Source organism: Pristiophorus japonicus, chromosome 9 (genome assembly GCF_044704955.1).
Source record: "Pristiophorus japonicus isolate sPriJap1 chromosome 9, sPriJap1.hap1, whole genome shotgun sequence".
Taxonomy (NCBI): domain Eukaryota; kingdom Metazoa; phylum Chordata; class Chondrichthyes; family Pristiophoridae; genus Pristiophorus; species Pristiophorus japonicus.
Window position 1 is genome coordinate 155,637,648 of NC_091985.1, and position 21,884 is coordinate 155,659,531.

Below are 21,884 nucleotides of genomic sequence, written 5' to 3' on the forward strand. Positions count from 1 at the left end.
AATGTGTGGGAGGGTCCTGTCACTATTGGGGGCAATGTGTGGGGGGGTGTCACTATTGGGGGCAATGTGTGGGAGTGTGTCACTATTGGGGGCAATGTGTGGGAGTGTGTCACTATTGGGGGCAATGTGTGGGAGTGTGTCACGTGTCACTATTGGGGGCAATGTGTGGGCGGTGTCATTATTGGGGGCAATGTGTGGGTGTGTCCTGTCACTATTGGGGGCAATGTGTGGATGTGGCCTGTCACTATTGGGGGCAATGTGGGAGTGTGTCACTATTGGGGGCAATGTGTGGGTGTGTCCTGTCACTATTGGGGGCAATGTGTGGGAGTGTGTCACTATTGGGGGAAATGTGTGCGAGGGTCCTGTCAATATTGGGGACAATGTATGGGAGTGTATCACTATTCGTGCAATGTGTGAGAGTGTGTCAATATTGGGGGCACTGAGTGTGGGTGTGTCACTATTGGGGACAATGTGTGGGAGTGTGTCAATATTGGGGGCAATGTGTGGGGGTGTGTCACTATTGGGGGCAATGTGTGGGAGTGTGTCACTATTGGGGACAATGTGTGGGAGTGTGTCACTGTTGGGGCAATGTGTGGGAGTGTGTCACTATTGGGGGCAATGTGTGAGAGTGTGTCACTATTGGGGGCAATGTGTGGGAGTGTGTCACTATTGGGGGCAATGTGTGGGTGCGTCGTGTCACTATTGGGGGCAATGTGTGGGGTATGTCACTATTGGAGACAATATGTGGGAGTGTGTCACTATTGGTGGCAATTTGTGGGAGGGTCCTGTCACTAGAGAGGGGCAATATGTGGGAGCGTCCTGTCACTATTGCGGCCAATGTGTGGGAGGGTCCTGTCACTATTGGGGGCAATGTGTGGGGGGGTGTCACTATTGGGGGCAATGTGTGGGAGTGTGTCACTATTGGGGGCAATGTGTGGGAGTGTGTCACTATTGGGGGCAATGTGTGGGAGTGTGTCACGTGTCACTATTGGGGGCAATGTGTGGGCGGTGTCATTATTGGGGGCAATGTGTGGGTGTGTCCTGTCACTATTGGGGGCAATGTGTGGATGTGGCCTGTCACTATTGGGGGCAATGTGGGAGTGTGTCACTATTGGGGGCAATGTGTGGGTGTGTCCTGTCACTATTGGGGGCAATGTGTGGGAGTGTGTCACTATTGGGGGAAATGTGTGCGAGGGTCCTGTCAATATTGGGGACAATGTATGGGAGTGTATCACTATTCGTGCAATGTGTGAGAGTGTGTCAATATTGGGGGCACTGAGTGTGGGTGTGTCACTATTGGGGACAATGTGTGGGAGTGTGTCAATATTGGGGGCAATGTGTGGGGGTGTGTCACTATTGGGGGCAATGTGTGGGAGTGTGTCACTATTGGGGACAATGTGTGGGAGTGTGTCACTGTTGGGGCAATGTGTGGGAGTGTGTCACTATTGGGGGCAATGTGTGAGAGTGTGTCACTATTGGGGGCAATGTGTGGGAGTGTGTCACTATCGGGGGCCATATGTGGGTGTGTCCTGTCACTATTGGGGGCAAAGTGTGGGAGTGTGTCACTATTGGGGGCAATGCGTGGGAGTGTGTCACTATTGGGGGCAATGTGTGGGAGTGTGTCACTATTGGGGGCAATATGTGGGGGGGTGTCACTATTGGGTGCAATGTTTGGGGGTGTGTCACTATTGGGGGCAATGTGTGGGAGTGTGTCACTTTTGGGGGCAATGTGTGGGGGGTGTCACTATTGGGGGCAACGTGTGGGTGTGTCCTGTCACTATTGGGGGCAATGTGTGGGTGTGTCCTGTCACTATTGGGGGCAATGTGTGGGAATGTGTCACTATTGGGGGCAATGTGTGGGTATGTCCTGTCACTTTTGGGGGCAATATGTGGGTGTGTTCTGTCACTATTGGGGGCAATGTGTGGGAGTGTGTCACTATTGGGGGCAATGTATGGGAGTATCCTGTCACTATTGGGGACAATGTGTGGGAGTGTGTCACTATTGGGGACAATGTGTGGGAGTGTGTCACTATTGGGGACAATGTGTTGGAGGGTCCTGTCACTAGAGAGGGGTAAGGGGCATACTTCTGTCTCATATATACGTCTTGCCTCTCACCTGTCCTGACCCAGAATGCAGCAATTATCTTCCAGGCCAATCTGACCCTCAGCACATGGGACTGAGCCCCATTCGACCCAAGCTAACTCTGCTGTCTCTCGCTTCATTTATGGTGCGTGTATTGTTATCTTGAAGTTTGTTGATAGTGTGGTTAAAAGCAGTGTAGACGATTGGGACTGTACTTATAATTATATTTAGTTACTTTCCCCCCACCTGTGGGCTCCTCAGACACAGAGCAGTGTAGGAGAAGTGGCATTAGTTTCTCTACTTCTGCCCTCCTCTCATGGATTTCCTCCCCTCTCCCCATAGGGCTCCATTTTTCCGGGTATTGAACTGAAAATATTTTGGCATGTTCAGTCAATCATGACACGTCTGAGGTCCATGCTTACCACTTGACACCTTGAGGCACTCATTGTTGGAAAAGAAAATTCAACCCACTCTCCCTTTGTTCATGCTCCACCTTGTCGGTCGTACTCACTCTGCCCAATCTCGGCTCCGTTCCTTTCCAGGCCTGTTGGGTCTGTTCTCCACCCGCTCCCTCGCTCCCAGCAACGGCTCGCCCTCAGGGCTTCAACCTGCCCCAGTGCTCCAACTCTGGGAGGTCTCCCTATCTTGCTCTCCCTTGTTCTGAGAGCAGCCCCACTTCCTGTCGCTCAGTACCATTCCACAACCCCTTGTAAACTCTCATCCACTTCCATTACAACAGTGACTACACTCCAAAAGTACTTCATTGGCTGTACAGTGCTTTGAGATGTCTGGTGGTCGTGAAAGGTGCTATAGAAATCCAAGTCTTTCTTTCTTTTTCTTCCAAGCATCCGCCTCAACTCTCAGGTTTGGGCACAATTCTTTGAAGAGTAGTAACTGTTGTTAGGTAGGCAAACATGGCTTTCATTTTGCACACAGTAAGCTCCCAAAAACCACAACGGGGGTGAATGAGGAGATAACCTGTTTTTGGTGGGATTGGTTGAGGGCCAAGGACTGTGGGAGAACTGAGCTGCTCTTCAACTGCTGCTGCACCGTCAATCTAAGCAGGGAGATAGTGCAGTGGTTCAAAGCTCACCTGAACGATGGTACCCTCCAACAATGCAGCTCTCCATCAGTACTGAACTGCAGTATCAACCTAGATTACATGCTCAAATCTGTAGTGAGGCTTGAATCTCGTACTCAGAGCTGCGAGTGCCACCAACTGAGACAAGTGGATAAAGACGTGGCTGAAGATACGGTTAAACATCTGCTTGGTGACATCCCTCAGCAAAAGCTCGTACTCTTCATAAAACTATACAAAGCTTGAGAAAATTGATATCCGTCAAGATAATTGCCATCATTCCAAGAATGGTTACCTGTTTGAATCGGACATCAGATTACCTTGTGCGAACTGCAGTGAACCTGGATCCATTGAAAGAGAAGTGTCATTGAGCAATGCCATGGCAACCATGTCCTGAAATCTGGTCACCGTTGTGGTGAGCGCTGCTTTCTCTGGGATCTCGTCTGGTGGTTCAAACAGCATGTCTCCATTCTCGACTTTATTGGAACCGATGTTGAGGACGTCGTTTCGAATGTCACTCAGAGTGGCAGCCCTTTTATCGAAGATCGCGGCAAAGCGAATCACACGACTGTCCACACTGAAAGAAAAATAATTAATGACTGAGACAAGTTTGATTAATACCTTATTACACAAGACAATCCATAGTTTAACATCGAGCCTGTGGGGTCTAATATGGCTGGAATACTGGGAAACCAGGACTGTGCCAATATGATTTTGGGTATGAGCTTTTTGATGACATAAATTTTGACCGTCAGATTTTGACCTACATTAACCACATTCACAACACATTGCTTTGCATATCTGCTAGTCCTCCCTTCCTTTCCCTCCCTTCCTTCCTTCCTTTTCCTCCCTTCCTTTCCCTCCTGTAGTGTATGTAGGCGCCTTTAGTAATGACTCCACGAGGCAGGGTCTGGTACTTAAACTGTGCAGACCTGCAGTCCTTTATTAGCAGCTCCTGAGTACTGACAACAAGCTGTGTGTTCCTTTTTATACTGGGTTACCTGCCGTGTGCAGGCAACCACTGGGTCTCCAGCAACAGCACCCTCTAGTGTACTGGTAAGGTATGTACAGTACAAGGGTACATTCAATGTTGCATGACAGTGTTACAGACATCACACAGTGAACAGGCATGCTTACACAACACCTCCCTCCCTTCCTTCTCCTCCCTCACTTCCCCTCCCTCCCTTCCTTCCTTCCTTTCCCTCCCTTCCTTTCCCTCCCTTCCTTTCCCACCCTTCCTTCCCCTCCCTTCCTTCCTTCCTTCCTTTCCAAAATGTAATTGAGTTAATTAAAACTTAAAGCCAAGACACAAACAATGTTTCAAAAGTAATGTATTTTTTTTAATAGTTCCTGGGATGTGGGTGTCGCTGCCAAGACCAGCATTTATTGCCCATCCCTAATTGCCCTCGAGAAGATGGTGGTGAGCTGCCGCCTTGAACCGCTGCAGTCCGAGTGGTGAAGATGCTCCCACAGTGCTGTTAAGGAGGGAGTGCCAGGATTTTGACCCAGCCACGATGAAGGAACGGCAATACACTTCCAAGTCAGGACGATCCTTCAGGACTCGGCCAGTTTGGTCAGTAGTGGTACTCCGAGCCACTCTTGGTGATGGACATTGAAGTGCCCCACCCAGAGTACATTCTGTGCCCTTGCTACTCTCAGTGATTCTTCCAAGTGGTGTTCAACATGGAGAAATACTGATTCATCAGGTGAGGGAGGGCGGTAGGTGGTAATCAGCAGGTTTGTTTGACCTGAAGCCATGAGACTTCATGGGGTCCAGAGTCAATATTGAGGACTCCCAGGGCCACTCCCTCCCGACTGTATACCACTGTGCCCCCACCCCTGGTGGGTCTATCCTGCCGGTGGGACAGAACATACCCAGGGATGGTGATAGAGGAGTCTGGGACATTGGCTGTAGGTATGATTTTGTGAGTATGTCTATGTCAGGCTGATGCTTGACTAGTCTGTGGGACAGCTCTCCCAATTTTGGCACGTCCCCAGATGTTGCTGAGGAGGACTTTGCAGGGTTGACTGGCTGGGTGTGCCATTGTCCGAAGTCAGTGCCGAGGTCAGTGCCAGGTGGTCATTTGTGAATAGCTGAGGCCCAAGCACTGATCCTTGCGGAACCCCAGTAGTTACAGCCTGCCAACCCGAAAATGACCCATTTATTCCTACTCTCTGTTTTTGTCCGTTAACCAATCCTCCATCCATGCTAGTATATTACCCCCAATCCCATGAGCCCTAATTTTGTTTAATAATCTTCTGTGTGTCATCTTATCAAGTGCCTTCTGAAAATCCAAATACACCACATCTACTGGTTCACCCTTATCTATTCTGCTAGTTACAACCTCAAAAAACTCTAACAGATTTGTTAAACATGATTTGCCTTTCATAAATACGTGTTGGCTCTGCCCAATTCTATTATTATTACTTTGTAAGTGCTTTGTTACCACATCCTTAATAATAGATTCTAGCATTTTCCCTACGACTGATGTCAGGCTAACTGGTCTGTAGTTCACTGTTTTCTCTCTCCCTCCTTTCTTAAATAGCAGGATTACATTTGCTACCTTACAATCTGTGGGAACCGTTCTAGAATCTATGGAATTTTGGAAGATGACAACCAATGCATCCACTATCTCTATAACCACCTCTTTGAAAACCCAAGGATGCAGGCCATCAGGTCCAGGGGATTTATCAGATTTCAGTCCCATTAATTTCTCCAGTACTTTTTTTTACCAATACTAATTTCTTTTAGTTCCTCATTCTTGCTAGACCCTTGGTTCTCCACTTTTTCCGTGAAGCTTTTGGCGTCTTCTTTGGCGAAGACAGACACAAAGGCCCTGAACATGGTGGAAACTAAGTTTCGCCCAATTGCCGCCCAATGGACCGCTGAGATCCTGACGGTATTTTGGGCGGAAAATTCACGAAAAGTTCCTGGAAAGGCCACCCGGCGGCAAAAAATTGATTTATGCCGTGAATCTGAGCGGCAGCGGGCGGGAGCTCCCAATCTCGGCGGCAAATGCAATCCTCGCCAAAGTACTGCCGAGGATTGAGTCGGGCCCAGGGAGGGGGGAACATATAAAAATAAAAATTTCAAAGAAGTAAAAGCACTGGAAAACCTTCATGGGGACCCCACCACCTGAATCGCTGGAAAATATCAAAGAAAAGAAGTGTCCTAACCTTTTTTTGAAGGTCCTCACACTTACCGTTGAGGTTACACCTGCCTCCATGCGGCTGTTGCAGACTCCCCCCCGGCCCAAACTGGCAGCTCAGCGGGCGGGAGGACACTTACGCGTGTTGCACGCCAGCAGACGGCGGGGAGTCTTCTCTCCCCGCCGTCGGGAGGCCTCCACCAAACTCGCTCGGAGGGGAGACCACCCAGAAAACTGGTTTCAGCCCGGTTTAAGTGGAGCCCGTCCCAACGGAACAGCTCCCTCTTTCCCCAGTACTGGTGCCAGTGCCCCACGAACTAAAACCCCTGCCTCCCACACCACTCTTACGGCCACGTGTTTAAACCTCTAATCTGCATATCCAAATGGCAATTTGCGTGTGGCTCAGGTAACAATCCAGAGATTATTACCTTTGAGGTTCTGCTTTTTAATTTGGACCCCACTTCATCAAACTCTCTCAGCAGAACCTCATTCCTAGTTCTACCTCTGTTATTGGTTCCTACATGGACCACGGCAACTGGATCCTCCCCCTCCCATTCCAAGTTTTTCTCCAGCCGCAAGGAGATGTCTTTAACCCTCGCAGACAAGACAGCCTTCGGAACTCCCTGTCTCAGCCGCAGAGAACAGTATCTATCCCTCTGACTATACTGCCCCCTACCACAACTACATTCCCTTTCACTCCCTCCTACTTGAATGGTCTCCTGCACCATGGTGCTATGGTCAGCCTGCTCATCCATCCTGCAAGCTTTCCCCTTATCCACACAGGCAGCAAGAACCTCATACCTGTTGGATAAGGGCAAAGGCCGAGGCTCCTCCAGCACTGCACCTGGGGTCCCCTTAGCTGCTTGAGTTGCAGTCACACTCTGACCACGAACCAGACCTGTACCACTACCTAACCTAAGGGGTGGACTGCCTCCTGGATCAAAGTGTTCAGGTAACTCTCCCCCTCCCTGATGCCCCGCAATGTCTGCACCTCAGACTCCAGCACAACAACTCTGAGCTGAAGTTCCTCAAGATGCAGACGCTTGCTGCGAACATGCTGTTTGGGATCGCAATGCTCGTCGCAAACTCCCACATGCTGCAGTTGCAGCACACCACCTGTTGCCATCCCTACATAACTCTGTTCTATTTAATTAAACTTAATTAAATTTGTATTTAAGTAACATAGTTCACAGTTTAGTTTCTTGACTACTTAATTGATCTAGATTAAGTTGTCTGTGATGTAATTAAGGCCGCAAAATTGCCCTTTACCCCGATTGGGGGGGGTGGTAAACTTCTGGGGCCGGGACTTCCTGAACTCTGCTCAGAACTCCCGCCCCCGATGTGGAATTGGGCCGTGCGATGTGGCCACCACGCCCGCGCGCTAACGTGGCACCTGCTGGCAGCGCTAACTGGCCCTGCACTAAGGGCGAGTTTAATGCACTCTGTTTAATATTGCCCTTGGCTCCCCGTGACAGAGCCTCCCCCCAGTCCCGGCGCTAACCGGAGAGCCAAAGCAGCCGTTTTTCTCTCCCCCAGTGTTTTGTGGTCCTGGCAAAGCATGAGTTAATAGCAGATTGTGTAATTGGTGGGGACGTAGGGAGAAGGAAGGGGGCATACGATGGTGAATTTAAAGAGGACATTTCAGCATTGATAGTTTGGAGCCTGTGAGGACTCTTCACAGGTTGGAGGGGATCTGTAATGGTCTGCAGAGTCCCCTTTGGGTGGAAGTGAGAGGAAATTGGAATCATCCTGGATCCAGTTCAGTAAGACAATAATATCCAAAATAGGGACAGTTAAGTGTGTGTTGTCATGTCTGCTGGATCCCTCATTAAGACCACCTCCACTCATCCCACACTGACCGCTCACCGGGGAGGTCCAGGATACAGCTGTCCTTGGACTGAGCTTTTATGAGCAATGACATTGAGATATATCGAGTATTTCAAACTAACAGGGCCGTGTTTATTTTGGAAGACAGTTACATGTAGTGAGGCTCTACACTGATCATGTAACACATTCACTGCTACCAAGTACAAAGAGTTGTTTACCTACCTGAACCCTAGCACCCAAATTCCTTTGAATCCTGGGAGGATTTCAAACAAATTCTGCATCTGGAAAGGAAATAATAGTTTGAGACATACATTTGCACCATGAGATAACTGGAGAAGCAACACAGCACGTTTAATGTTTAGTATTGACGCCCGCTGTGCTATTTTGCAGTATTCTGCAACTTGTGGATTGTACCCAGTTCATAGCACGGAGTCAGTTTGTGACAGTATTACAGTGCGTTTCATATAAAGTCGTAAGGACTGAAGGAGGTAGAGTTAACATGAATTGGTGTGAGTGGGATGGAAGGTTCATAGCAAACAGATCATTGTGCCTCATTCCAGTAGAGAGCAAACTATCAAAGTTGAAACAGGATGAAACACTGTCCCAGAGCCACCGACGTGTAGTATTACAGTTACATAGTCATCATCATAGGCAGTCCCTCGGAGTCGAGGATGACTTGCTTCCACACCAGAAATGAGTTTGCAGGTGTCTGAGGAGTCCGATACAAGAACCACAGTCTCTGTCACAAGTGGGGCAGACGGTGATTGGAGGGACAGGTGAGTGGGGGGGCCTAGGTTGCTGCGCGCTCCTTCCACTGTCGACGCTTGGCTTCAGCTTGCTCTCGGTGAAGAGACTCGAGGTGTTCAACGCCTTGTCGGATGCTTTTCCTCCACTTTGAGCGGTCTTGGGTCAGGGATTCCCAGGTGTCGGTGGGAATGTTGCACTTTATCGGGGAGGCTTTGAGAGTGTCCTTGAAGCGTTTCCTCTGTCCACCTGGGGTTCGTTTGCCGTGTAGGAGTACCGAGTAGAGCACTTGTTTTGGGAGTTTCGTGTCGGGCATGCGGAAGATGTGGCCCGTCCAGCGGAGCTGAACGAGCCTGGTCAGTGCTTTGATGCTGGGGATATTGGCCTGAGCGAGAGCACTGACGTTGGTGCACCTATCCTGCCAATGGATTTGCAGCATCTTGCGGAGGCAGCATTGGTGGTACTTCTCCAGTGTTTTGAGGTGCCTGTTGTACATGGTCCATGTCTCTGAGCCATATAGGAGGGCGGGTATCACCACGAACTTGGTGCCAGGTTTGAGGTCCTGATCTTCAAACACTCTCCTCCTCAGGTGACCGAAGGCTGCACTGGCACACTGAAGATGGTGTTGGACCTCGTCTCTGATGTCTGCCCTTGTTGACAGTAGGCTCCCAAGGTATGGAAAATGGTCCAATTTGTCCAAGGCCTCATCATCGATTTTGATCACCGAGGGGTAGTGCTGTGTAGTGGGGGCAGGTTGGTAGAGGATCTGTGTCTTACAGATGTTTAGCGTAAGGCCCATGCTCTCGTACACCTCGGTGAAGGTATTGACGATGGCTTGGAGTTCGCCCTCCGAGTGTGCGCAGATCCAGGCGTCATCAGCGTACTGTAGTTCGATGACGGAGGATGGTTGTTTAGGTCGTGGGTTTTATGTTAGACCTCGGTCTTCAGATGTCTGTAGAGCTGCTTTCTTGCCCTCTAGTTGTGTTGCTGCTTCCAGACCAAGAACGCCTTGCGCTTACGGCATATTAGCTCCTGGGTCTCCTGGTCATTATCATTGAACCAGTCTTGGTGTTTCCTGGTGGAGTGACCGAGCGTCTCTTCACAGGTGTTGATTATGGAGGCCTTGAGGGTTGACCAGGTACTGTGGACACTCTGTGTCACTGGGAGTCATTGGATTGGTAGCGAGGTGCTGGCTGAATAGGGCTTTCTTAGTAGGATCTTTGAGTGCACCAGAGTTGATTTTCCTGCGGCATTATTTCTGTTGCTGCTGCTGCTTTGGGGCAATGTTGATGGAGATGACAGAGCGGATTAGGCGGTGGTCCGTCCAGCAGTCGTCGGCTCCTGTCATGGCGCGGGTGATGCGCATATCTTTGCGGTCCCTCGCTCAGACGATGACGTAGTCTAGCAGATGCCAGTGCTTGGAGCGAGGGTGTTGTCAGGAAGCTTTATATTTGTCCTTCTGACGAACGTAATGGTTACATAGTATTTATAGCACAGAAACAGGCCAATCTGCCCAACATGTCTATGTCCCCACACAAGTCTTCTGAGTTCTGCATATTCTGGCTGTGTAAGGGTAAAATGCTTTTCATATGAAGAGGTGTCTTTACCCAAAGAGTGGTGAGAATGTGGAACTCACTCCCACAGGGAGTGCTTGAGGCGAATAGCATAAATGCATTTAAACGGAAGCTAGCTACATACATGAGGGATAAAGGAATAGAAGGATAGGGTAACAGCGTTAGATTAAGTCGGGTGGGAGGAGGCTCGTGGAGCATAAACACCCGCACAGAACAGTTGGGCTGAATGAAAAGAAAGAAAGACTTGCATTTATATAGCACCTTTCATGACCACCGGACATCTTCAAGTGCTTTACAGCCAATGAAGTACTTTTGGAGTGTAGTCACTGTTGTAATGCAGGAAACACAGCAAGCTCCCACAAAGAGCAATGTGATAATGACCAGATTATCTGTTTTTGTTATGTTGATTGAGGGATAAATATTGGCCCAGGACACAGGGGATAACTCCCCTGCTCTTAGAAACATAGAAATCTACAGCGCAGGAGGAGGCCTTTTCAGCCCATCGAGTCCGCACCAGCCAACAAAGAGCCACACAGCCCTCGGTCAGCAGCCCTGAAGGTTACATATAAACCTATGAACAATGAACAATGGCCTAGAGGTAAAGAGCACCCAGCCCAACCAATCTGCCCCCCACAACTGCAATACCCATGTATAAACAACTTTTTACACTCCACTCCACCCAGAGCCATGTGAAATAGTGCCATGGGATCTTTTACGGCCACCTGAGAGGACAGACTGGGCCACAGTTTAACGTCTCATCCGAAAGACGGCACCTCCAACAGTGCAGCACTCCCTCAGCACTGCACTAGAGTGTCAGCCTAGATTTATGTGCTTAACTCCCTGGAGTGGGACTTGAACCCACAACCTTCTGACTCAGAGGTGAGGGTGCTACCTACTGAGCCACTGACACTGTGGCCTGTTTCTGTGCTGTACATTCTATGTACTACTATGTAAATGGAAGCTATTCTCCCTTCACTAAGTTTTAAAATGGAGGGTGGGATATAGTCACTCCCAGATAAAGACAAATGAGTCTGTTCAGAAATCAGTGAGGATAAAGGGCACTTTGGCAGCTGGAGCAGAATTTCCAATTGCTGCTGGGTGGAAGAGCAAACGGTTTATTTTATATCTATCTATATGACACTTGCCTGAATCTCAAACTTCCGGGTAAGTTCCTGGTACTCGAGTGAGTTAGGGTCAGTCAATTCCATGCTGTAATTTTGGTTGGTGAGTTTAACGCTGAACTCCACCACTTGTTCTGTGGGCTGTTCTGGGATGATGTTGGTTACATGCAGATCCTACAACACGGATAGAAATGTTACGCTCCATCACACAAGACTGTATTATTCAAAAGGCAAACTCCTAATACACAACGACAGCTAATGTGGTGACTATACAGGTTGAACCTCTCTTATCCAGAACTCCCTTATCCAGAACCACCCCTCGTCCAGAACCATTCCTGGCCACCGGGTGGCGCATGCGCAAAACTCCGATATGAACAAATTGAACAAATTGATGTCCGTCCTCACTGCCGACTCCCGCAATCGCTGGCCTGACTCCGTGATCCACCACGCCCGCGCCCCCATGATCTCTCTGCCGCTCTCCCAGCCCCAAGCCAGCCAGCCCCGATATCCCCTTGCTCAGTACCTGTACCGTCTAATTTAACGTGACCACCCCTCATCCAGAAAAATGCCTTATCTGGAACAGGCCAGGTCCCGAGGGTTCTGGATAAGGGAGGTTCAACCTGTATTAGCGCCCGACAAAAAATTCACTGTCTGTCTTATAGTGCATACTCTGCAATAGTTACAATTCTGCAAATGCAGTTATAGGATCGGTCAAGTAACAAATGTTAACACATTCAAACTAGGAGTTTAGCCTGCAGATCCTAAACAAAGTGGCTGCAACCTGCAACTAGTCTTGAGGAAAATAAGCCTTCACGTAAGACAATGGCTGTGTATAGCCCAGAAACTTGCTTTGAAAAAAATAAAACGTTTTCAAAATCTGTATTACAACCTCCTAGTGGGGTGGATATTAAACATTGCGTCTCTCTAAAACCAAAAGCCCATCGTAACTTTTCTCTTAAATATATGTGCAACAAACATTGGAAAAATTTAACCTCTGATTGATCAGTTCTGACAGCTTTCCAATTGATCTGATTGGTTCTCACAGCCTACAGTCCGACTTTCCAACTGATCTGATTAGAACGCGAGGCTGTCTATATAAATCAATGAAAAAGAATGATTTTATTCTGAAACTCTAACAAGCTAACGTATGGATTGAAACACTGCTGCTTGGTATAATTGCGTGTATTAACATTATTGTCTTGGCTTCATCTTCGAGTTTTATAAATTTCAAAATTCTGGCTCATCCATAGCTGATTAATATTGCACTAATTCAATAACTATTGCTCAAATCTGGTTCATGACAATTTTTAGTAAAATGTCCAGTGCTGTGATTGATAATCTCGAATTTGACTGGTCTTACCTTAACCGGAATTTTAGTTTCATTCACAATCTCGTTTGAGATCACGACATTAGGTATTGATGCAGTTGTCGACAATGGGAGAGCAGGGATCGCTGAAAAAATAAAACCCTGTGAAAGTTAGATCATTAGCAAGGTACTCTAATGTTGTAAGAAATGCTGTATTGTGACAATGCCTGATGGCACTAGCAGTGAAGTGCCTGTTGTTTAACATGAAGGTCAAAGACTGGAGCCCCAAGACCCAAACCTGACTGATGCTATTGAAGATTCTGTCATTTCTTCGCTGAACCATAATGCAGACTGCCTCACCAGGACAGATCATTATGGACTATTTTGTAGCTGCCTGCCAATAAAAGCTAGCTAACAACAGAAACTTGCTTTGAAAAAAATAAAACGTTTTCAAAATCTGTATTACAACCTCCTCGTGGGGTGGATATTAAACACTGCGTCTCTCTAAAACCAAAAGCTCATCGGAACTTTTCTCTTAAATATATGTGCAACCAACATTGGAAAAATGTAACCTCTGATTGATCAGTTCTGACAGCTTTCCAATTGATCCGATTGGTTCTCACAGCCTACAGCCTATATATTTGTAAAATTCTTATCTCTACTTTCTTCTCTTCTGTAATCTGTTGAACTACACACACCGAAATCTATCTCCAGTCAGCAGGTGCTGCTCGGACTATAGTGTTGCAAGCTAATGAGGAATCCCTGTCGATATTTCTGCCTTCCTGTCAGTTGGGCCTCCCCTTTCAAAAGTACTCAGTGATTTGCTTAATATCAGTACCATCTGGGAAAACCCAGAAAGTACAGGCCAGACAAACCTCAATCTTCAAACGATGAGGTGAGGCGGCTCGCTGGCACACATCTTGTTCCACTGCAGAGTATTGGTCATGAATTCATGGCCGCAATTCCACACATGATCCGTTGCCAATCTGAGCTCTGACATGGTGGGCTGGCATTCAATGGCAGAAATTAATAACAAAGAGACAGTCATCCAAATCTCTCTCATACACCACCTATTGACATGTTCCTATAGCTCCCAAGTCATTCTCATAAATCTCCCAATACCCGCTATTGGCAAGTTCATATACTTCTCAAATATCTCTGATGCAATTCCCACCAAAAGTCTCATATTCCTCTAATTGGCATTCATACACCTCCCCAGTCTCATACACCTCCCCAGTCTCTCTCATACATCTCCCCAGTCTCTCTCACACCACCCCACCCCCAGTCTCTCTCACACCCCCCCCAATCTCTATCATACACCTTCCAACTCTCTCTAATACACCTCCCCAGTCTCTCTCATACACCTCCCCAGTCTCTCTCATACATCTCCCCAGTCTCTCTCACACCACCACCCCCCCCCAATCTCTCTCACCCCCCCCCCAATCTCTATCATACACCTTCCAACTCTCTCTAATACACCTCCCCAGTCTCTCTCATACACCTCCCCAGTCTCTCTCATACACCCCCAGTCTCTCTCATACACCTCCCCAGTCCCTCTCATACACCTCCCCAGTCTCTCTCATACACCTCCCCAGTCTCTCTCACACACCCCCCCAGTCTCTCTCACACCCCCAGTCTCTCTCATACACCTCCGAACTCTCTCTCATACACCTCTCAACTCTCTCTCATACACCTCCCCAGTCTCTCTCATACACCTCCCAATTCTCTCTCATACACCCCCAGTCTCTGTCATACCACCTCCCCAGTCTCTCTAATACACCCTCAGTCTCTCTCATACACCTCCCCAGTCTCTCTCACACCTCCCCAGTCTCTCTCATACACCTCCCCAGTCTCTCTCACACCGCCCCCCCCAGTCTCTCTCATACACCTCCCCAGTCTCTCTAATACACCCTCAGTCTCTCTCATACACCTCCCCAGTCTCTCTCACACCTCCCCAGTCTCTCTCATACACCTCCCAGTCTCTTTCTCACACCTCCCACTCGCCAGTTCAAGTATGGGTGGGGCACGGGTCAAAGCCTAGACTGTGAGTGAAGTAGGATAATGGACTATCGATAAAATCTAAACTATGGGCAAGCTGGATAGCTGTTTGCTGCTTTTACCTATCTTCTCATGCTCTCTAGTCCACATGCCAACAATTAAGTATCAAAAGCCGAGGTGAAATAGTACCTGTGGTTAGTGTAGAGGTCTCACTAGGCTCATTATCCACTGGAATACTTTCTCGGTAAACAGAAAAGGAGGCACATGTTAGAAATCTGTCATTGTAGTCTCTATTTAGTTTCAAGGGATGAAATGTGGACCACATATATAAGCAATACAAATATAATCAATTCAGTCTGCCTGCGGTGTGATATTATCTGTTCCGCCCCAATCAGGGATTTACATACCCATCATGATTACTCAGTCAGAACATATTGGCCCGGATTTTATGGTCAGCGGTGAAGTGATGGCACTCGCCACTGACCTCAAAGAAAGCTGCCCACAAAGATCTAGTGATTTCTGTGGCGTGAATTTCACCTTTCCCGACTGTTAATTTCATTCTGGCGCCATGTATAGGGGGTCTCTGGTGCCCAACAACAGTGGTTATCAAGCAGGCTAAGCAGCCAATCACATTGAAGAATTCTCACATACAGCAAACCAGGACATAAAAAGCACCGATTATCCTTCACTTTTTAATCATTTTACAGCGAGCGAAATGAAGATTGGAACATGCACATGGGATTAAGGTAGAGGCGGAAATAGCATAAACAAACATCAAATGTTTTTTTTATTATTTTAAAAGTCTATGCGAATTTGTATCATAATAGAGAAAATTGATATTCCACAAATATAAAATCAGTTTTTCAGGGCTAGAGAGGTTGATTATTAGTAATTATGACTTAGTGTGAGGCTAAAAGCTCATTGAATGAAGTTTAACTTTGGGGTTTTTTTTGCAGCAAGAATAGAGCGTCACAAGTGGAAGTTCACTCCAACCCAAGTGGTTTCTGAGATTTCCATCTGCGAGGACTTCAGCTCGCTGTGGAGGAGCAGGGAATCACTGACAGCAACCTCTGGATTCTGCGTTTAACTGCGCATGTTAAATCAGTAGCGTGTTTAACACAACCCATGTCCTAACTCGCACCAAGTCCTGATTACCCATCACCCCTTTGGTCGCTGACCTACATTGGCTCCTAGTTAAACAATGACTCGATTTCAAAATTCTAATCCTTGTTTACAAATCACTCCATGGCCTCTCCCCTCCCTATCTCTATAATCTTTTTCAGCCTCACAACCCCACAAGATGTCTGCGCTCTTCAAATTCTGACCTCTTGAACATCCCTCATTATAACTGCTCAACCATCGGTGGCCATGCCTTCAGCTGCTTGAGCCCTAAGCTGTGGAACTCCCTCCCTAAACCTCTCTACACCTCTTTCCTCCTATAAGACCTATCTCTTTAAACAAGCTTTTGGTCATCTGCCTTAATTTCTTCTGTGGCTCGGTGTCAAATTTATCTGTTTGTCTGTAACACTGTTGTGAAGCGCCTTGGGACATTTTACTACATTAAAGGCGCGGTATAAATGAAAGTTGTTATCATTACGTGCGGAGGCCGAAGGTTGCTGTCAGTTTCACGGGGTAATGATGGCGAATGCTGACAGTTTTGCCGTCATTACAACTGCAAAGTCTGGGCCATTAATATTTATAGAAAGTTGTCAATTTTAATGTGTGCTGTCACATCAGTTGAATAATGCCGTTTTGTATGATGATGTGATATGTTTGACGACTTTTCACTAACAGCAGGCCGAGTACATAGGTGTTCGGAACAATGCAAGCTGTACTGATTACCTTAGTTGAAGATCACCACCTTGTATACCCAGTCTCTGTAAATGAAAGGAAAATGATCACCACCGTCTAATCTTTGAAGGAAATGTAGGAATGAAATGGAAAGAATCTACAAAGCAGTTCAAATTCTTACGTTTAATTTGTCTGCATTTCATAGCAGCTTAATATTTAAATGTCGGAACAAAGTTGGTTTGAGTATATTAAATCTCAAGTTATAACTAATGTGGATAAGTGGCGATAAAACATGTTTAAAATTCTTTCTGAAGTAAATCCATTCCTTACCCTCTGTACCATGATTAGATGTTCCTGGGACTGACTGAAGTTCTGCCCAATCTGGAAGAGATATTTAGTCTCTCGCTGACAAATGTTGACCCATTGCTGGTATTCTTCATTCCCTGGAATTCTGTCCAAGAAAATCCGATATGCTTCCCAGACTGCTTCCTGACAAACTGAGCAAGGACAATCCGTCAGCACAAATAGCACAATATCCATTGTACATAGAACATAAGAACATAAGAATTAGGAACAGGAGTTGGCCATTCGGCCCCTCGAGCCTGCTCCGCCATTCAATGAGATCATGGCTGATCTTCTACCTCAACTTCACTTTCCTGCACTGTCTCCATATCCCTTGATTCCCTTAACATCCAAAAATCTATCGATCTCTGTCTTGAATATACTGAAAGACTGAACTCTCTGGTGTAGAGAATTCCAAAGATTCACCACCCTCTGAGTGAAGACATTTCTCCTCATCTCAGTCCTAAATGGCTGACCCCTTATTCTGAGACTGTGACCCCTGGTTCTAGACATGCCAGCCAGAGGAAACATCCTCCCTACATCTACCCTGTCAAACCCTGTAAGAATTCTGTATGTTTCAATGAGATCACCTCTCATTTCTTCTAAACTCTAGAGAATATAGGCCTCATCAACTCAATCTCTCCACATAGAACAATCCCCCCCATCCCAGGAATCAGTCTGGTGAACCTTCATTGCACTCCCTCAAAGGCAAGTATATCCTTCCTTAGGTAACGAGACCAAAACTGTACACAATACTCCAGGTGTGGTCTCACCAGGGCCCTGTATAATGCATTATATAATTGTAACAAAGTTTTTTGATGAAATATGTCTTTCTGACGTCCTGACTCCACTGAAATCGTCAGCTGTGGCTCAGTGGATAGCACTCTCACCTCTGAGTCAGAAGGTTGTGCGTACAAGTCCTACTCCAGGAACTTGAGCACATATATCTACGCTGACACTCCAGTGCAGTACTGAGGGAGTGCTGCACTGTCGGAGGTGCTGTGTTATGGATTAGACATTAAACCAATTAAACATCTGCTCTCTCAGGCGGACGTAAAAGATCCCATGACCCTATTTCAAACAAGTGTTAGGGGAGTTATCCCTGGTGTCCTGGGCAATATTTATCCCTCAATCAACATCACTAAAAATTGATTATCTGGTCATTATCACATTGCTATGTGTGGGAGCTTGCTGTGCACAAATTGGCTGCCGTGTTTCCCATATTACAACAGTGACTATACTTCAAGAAGCATTTCATTGGCTTTAATTGCTTTGGGATGTCCGGTGGCCGTGAAAGGCGCTATATAAATGCAAGTCTTTCCTTTCTTTCTTTCTCACCGATACTGTTAGTGATGTCCAGTTTGACCTGACTTTGCCTTTGACCCATCCTCATTAAATGCTAACCGTGACATGGCAGTGAGTTGAGTTTTATGTGGCTATCCCAGGCATGCGTGCACTTGTTTTTGGCAAATTTGATCCTGGTGGTTGTCGAAGGCTCCAAAAGACTTAAACATCTCTTACGTTTAATCTTATAGCTATGCCCCCTTGTTCTCGACACTTCAGCGACTCTGGTTCACCAGGTCATGGGTGACTATGTATGAACCTCTAAATACAAGGACAGGCTTCCTACACTATGAGCAACACAGGCTGACCTGTTGAAACTAAAAACTAAAAACACAACTGCAAGATCATGTGATAATAACAATATATAGAAATGACAACACATAAACAGGTCATTCAGCCCAACCAGTCTGTCTCGGTGTTGATGCCCCACATGAGCAGTGGTCCTAATCCCATGAACCTGCCCTGTTCCCATATCCTTTATCCTCCTTTACTTAAACCGCCTGTCAAACTTATTCTTAAACTTTGACATGATCTGCCTTAATCACTCATTCCTGTAATGCATTCCACAGCCTCACACCCCTCAGTGTAAAAAGGATTCTTCTGCTCTCTGCCCTAAATCTCTCTCATTTAATCTCATATCTGTGTCCCCTCATCCTAAACCCTCCAATCACTGGAAACATGACTCTTTCTATCACAAGCGGCCAACGTGCTGTCAATTAAAAAAAAAATAAACACCTCAAAGGTGCAATCTATCCATCATTAAAAATACAATTTATTATGTCTGTGATGTACTTATGAATGACTCCACGAGGCAATGTGTTGTACTCAAACTGTAGTGATCTTGGTCCTTTACTCGTAACTCCAGAGTGAGGCACAAGCATGGTGGGCAGCCTTTTATACTGGGCCCTGCCACCAGGGGAGGAAACCCCCGGTCTCCACCAGTTGCACCCTCTAGTGGTGCCAGCATGTATACACACAGTGTAAACCTTATTTATAGTACATCAGGTAAACAAGTCTCCATCTTATGCAACCACACAGTGACTGCACAGAGAGTCTATCCATAATCTGCATATACAACACAATCTTTTTGGAAAGCTCTATGAGTAAAGGACTTAATTATATATGTTAATAAAAAGCTTTGATCTAAGATGAGAAGGCTGAGACACGAACAATAACCGGTATTGATGGAGTACCTTTAACACAATTCATAGAGGAAGAATGGAGCCAACCCTTTGTGGGGAGATTAATGGAGGCTCAAAAAAGGGTTTCAGGAGCTTATAAAGGTTGAAGGAGAAGTAGAGAAGCCCAGGTTTATAGGGATCTAGGTGTGTAGCTTGCCGAAGTGCAATTATTTCTTGAAGAGCAGATAAATAACACACCTAAAGCTCCATGGGCCATCTGTGGCTCAGTGTTAACAGAAGGAGGAAAAAGACGGCAAGCGAGCCAAAGGTGGGCAGAGGAAACGTTACAAGGACACCCTCAAAGCCTCTCTGATAAAGTGCAACATCCCCACCGACACCTGGGAGTTCCTGGCCAAAGACCGCCTTAAGTGGAGGAAGTGCATCTGGGAGGGCACTGAGCACCTCGAGTCTCGTCGCCGAGAGCATGCAGAAATCAAGCACAGGCAGCGGAAAGAGCGTGCGGCAAACCAGTCCCACCCACCCTTTCCCTCAACGACTATCTGTCCCACCTGTGTTAGAGACTGTGGCTCTCGTATTGGACTGTTCAGCCACCTAAGGACTCATTTTTAGCGTGGAAGCAAGTCTTCCTCGATTCTGAGGGACTGCCTATGATGATGATGAGTGTTAACAGTCTTGCCGCTGAGTCAAAAGATTGTCACAAAGTCGAGGCTGCCCTCGGTGATTCAGATATTCAGCACTCTTTGAGTGAAATTGTTTTTCCTGATATCTTTTTGAATGTACTTTTCATTCATTTCCATTGTTGTCCTTAGCCATATCTTGAAGTAACATTGTGGGTTTACCTTAGCTATACCATTTCTATCCTTAGGTGAGAGGCCTTTTAACCACTTTCCTCAGACTATAAAGATCATTTTTGTTTGTCGCCGGTCCCCTTTACACTGGGGATCAGTCCAGTTGCCTTTTTCTGTGTCATTTGTCAGCTGTAGCTCAGTGGGTAGCACTCTCGCATCTGAGTCAGAAGGTTGTGGGTTCAAGTCCCACTCCAGAGACATGAGCACAAAAATCTAGGCTGACACTCCAGGACAGTGCTGAGGGAGTGCTGCACTGTCGGAGCTGCTGTCTTTCGGATGAAATGTTAAACCGAGGCCCTGTCTGCTCTCAAGTGGATGTAAAAGATCCCATGGCACTACTTAGAAGAAGAGCAGGGGAGTTATACCAGGTGTCCTGGGCCAATATTTATCCCTCAATCAACATAACAAAAACAAATTATCTGGTCATTATCACATTGCTGTTTGTGGGAGTTTGCTGTGCACAAATTCCCATATTACAACAGTGACTACACTCCAAAAGTACTTCATTGGCTGTAAAGCACTTTGGGACATCCGATGGTCATGAAAGGTGCTATATAAATCCAAGTCTTTCTTTCTTTAGCGGGATCAATACTAGTCTGTGCTATAGCACTTGCTGAGGTAGCATTTCTGATAAGCGAAGTTCACATACAATCGCGTGACACACTTGTACTACATGCTTCTCTGTGCACCCCACAATAAACGGGTAAACGCCTGTCTGTTGTGGCTCAGTGGGTAGCATTCTCGCCTCTGAGTCAGAAGGTTGTGGGTTCAAGTCCCACTCTAGAGACTTGAGCACATAAATCTAGGCCGACAGTGGGAGTGCTGCACTTTCGGAGGTGCCGTCTTTCAGGTGAAACATGAAACCGAGGTCCTGCCTGCTCTCTCAGGTGGACGTAAAAGATCGGTGGCGTCTGACCAGAAGTGACCTCACCACACAAGACAAGGACGACCCGACATTCATTCAGATACAAGAGGCTGTTTGATCACTGATTTGTACATCTTACTTCAGGACCTGCTCCTCTCCCCTGGTACTGGGCTCCCCACTCTGCTTGCTTCCCTACATCCTCTCAGTGCTGACACTTTGGGCCTATATCAGGGGTGTTCTCCCCGGTCTCCTGACCAATATTTATCTCTCAACCCACATCAATAAAAAAAACAGATTATCTGGTCATTATCACATTGCTGTTTGTGGGAGCTTGCTGTGTGCAAATTGGCTGCCGCGATTCCCACATTACAACAGTGACTATGTTCCAAAATGTACTCCATTGGCTGTAAAGTGCTTTAGAACGTCCTGAGATCGTGAAAGGCGCTATATGAATGCAACTTCTTTTGTTAAAATTAATGCACAGAGGAATGTAACATTGGTGTTTCAGATGTTTATACACAAACTTTGCAGATTGGACAATGTTCCCCATTGATACCAATGAAGGGGACATAGTCGCACCTAGCATTTTGTTGGAGCTGGAAGAAGTGATTTGAGCAAGCATGTGCCTTTTTGCCAGCTTAATGCTAGTGTTCAGGTGGTGTCCTCCTGGGA

At 46.8% G+C, this 21,884-nt stretch overlaps 1 protein-coding gene across 1 annotated transcript in view; it reads right to left on the minus strand.

The window, feature by feature from the left end:
* LOC139273941 (interphotoreceptor matrix proteoglycan 1) overlaps positions 1-21,884 on the minus strand; it is a 128,995-nt gene that overhangs the window by 87,041 nt on the left and 20,070 nt on the right. Inside the window, exons 3-10 of the mRNA XM_070891014.1 lie at positions 17,002-17,168; positions 15,874-15,957; positions 11,601-11,750; positions 9,606-9,764; positions 8,360-8,418; positions 6,884-6,904; positions 5,885-6,055; positions 3,457-3,738 (exon numbers count right to left, since the gene is read on the minus strand). Coding sequence (XP_070747115.1) covers positions 3,457-3,738; positions 5,885-6,055; positions 6,884-6,904; positions 8,360-8,418; positions 9,606-9,764; positions 11,601-11,750; positions 15,874-15,957; positions 17,002-17,168 — 1,093 coding nt within the window. The remainder of the gene's footprint in view (positions 1-3,456; positions 3,739-5,884; positions 6,056-6,883; positions 6,905-8,359; positions 8,419-9,605; positions 9,765-11,600; positions 11,751-15,873; positions 15,958-17,001; positions 17,169-21,884) is intronic.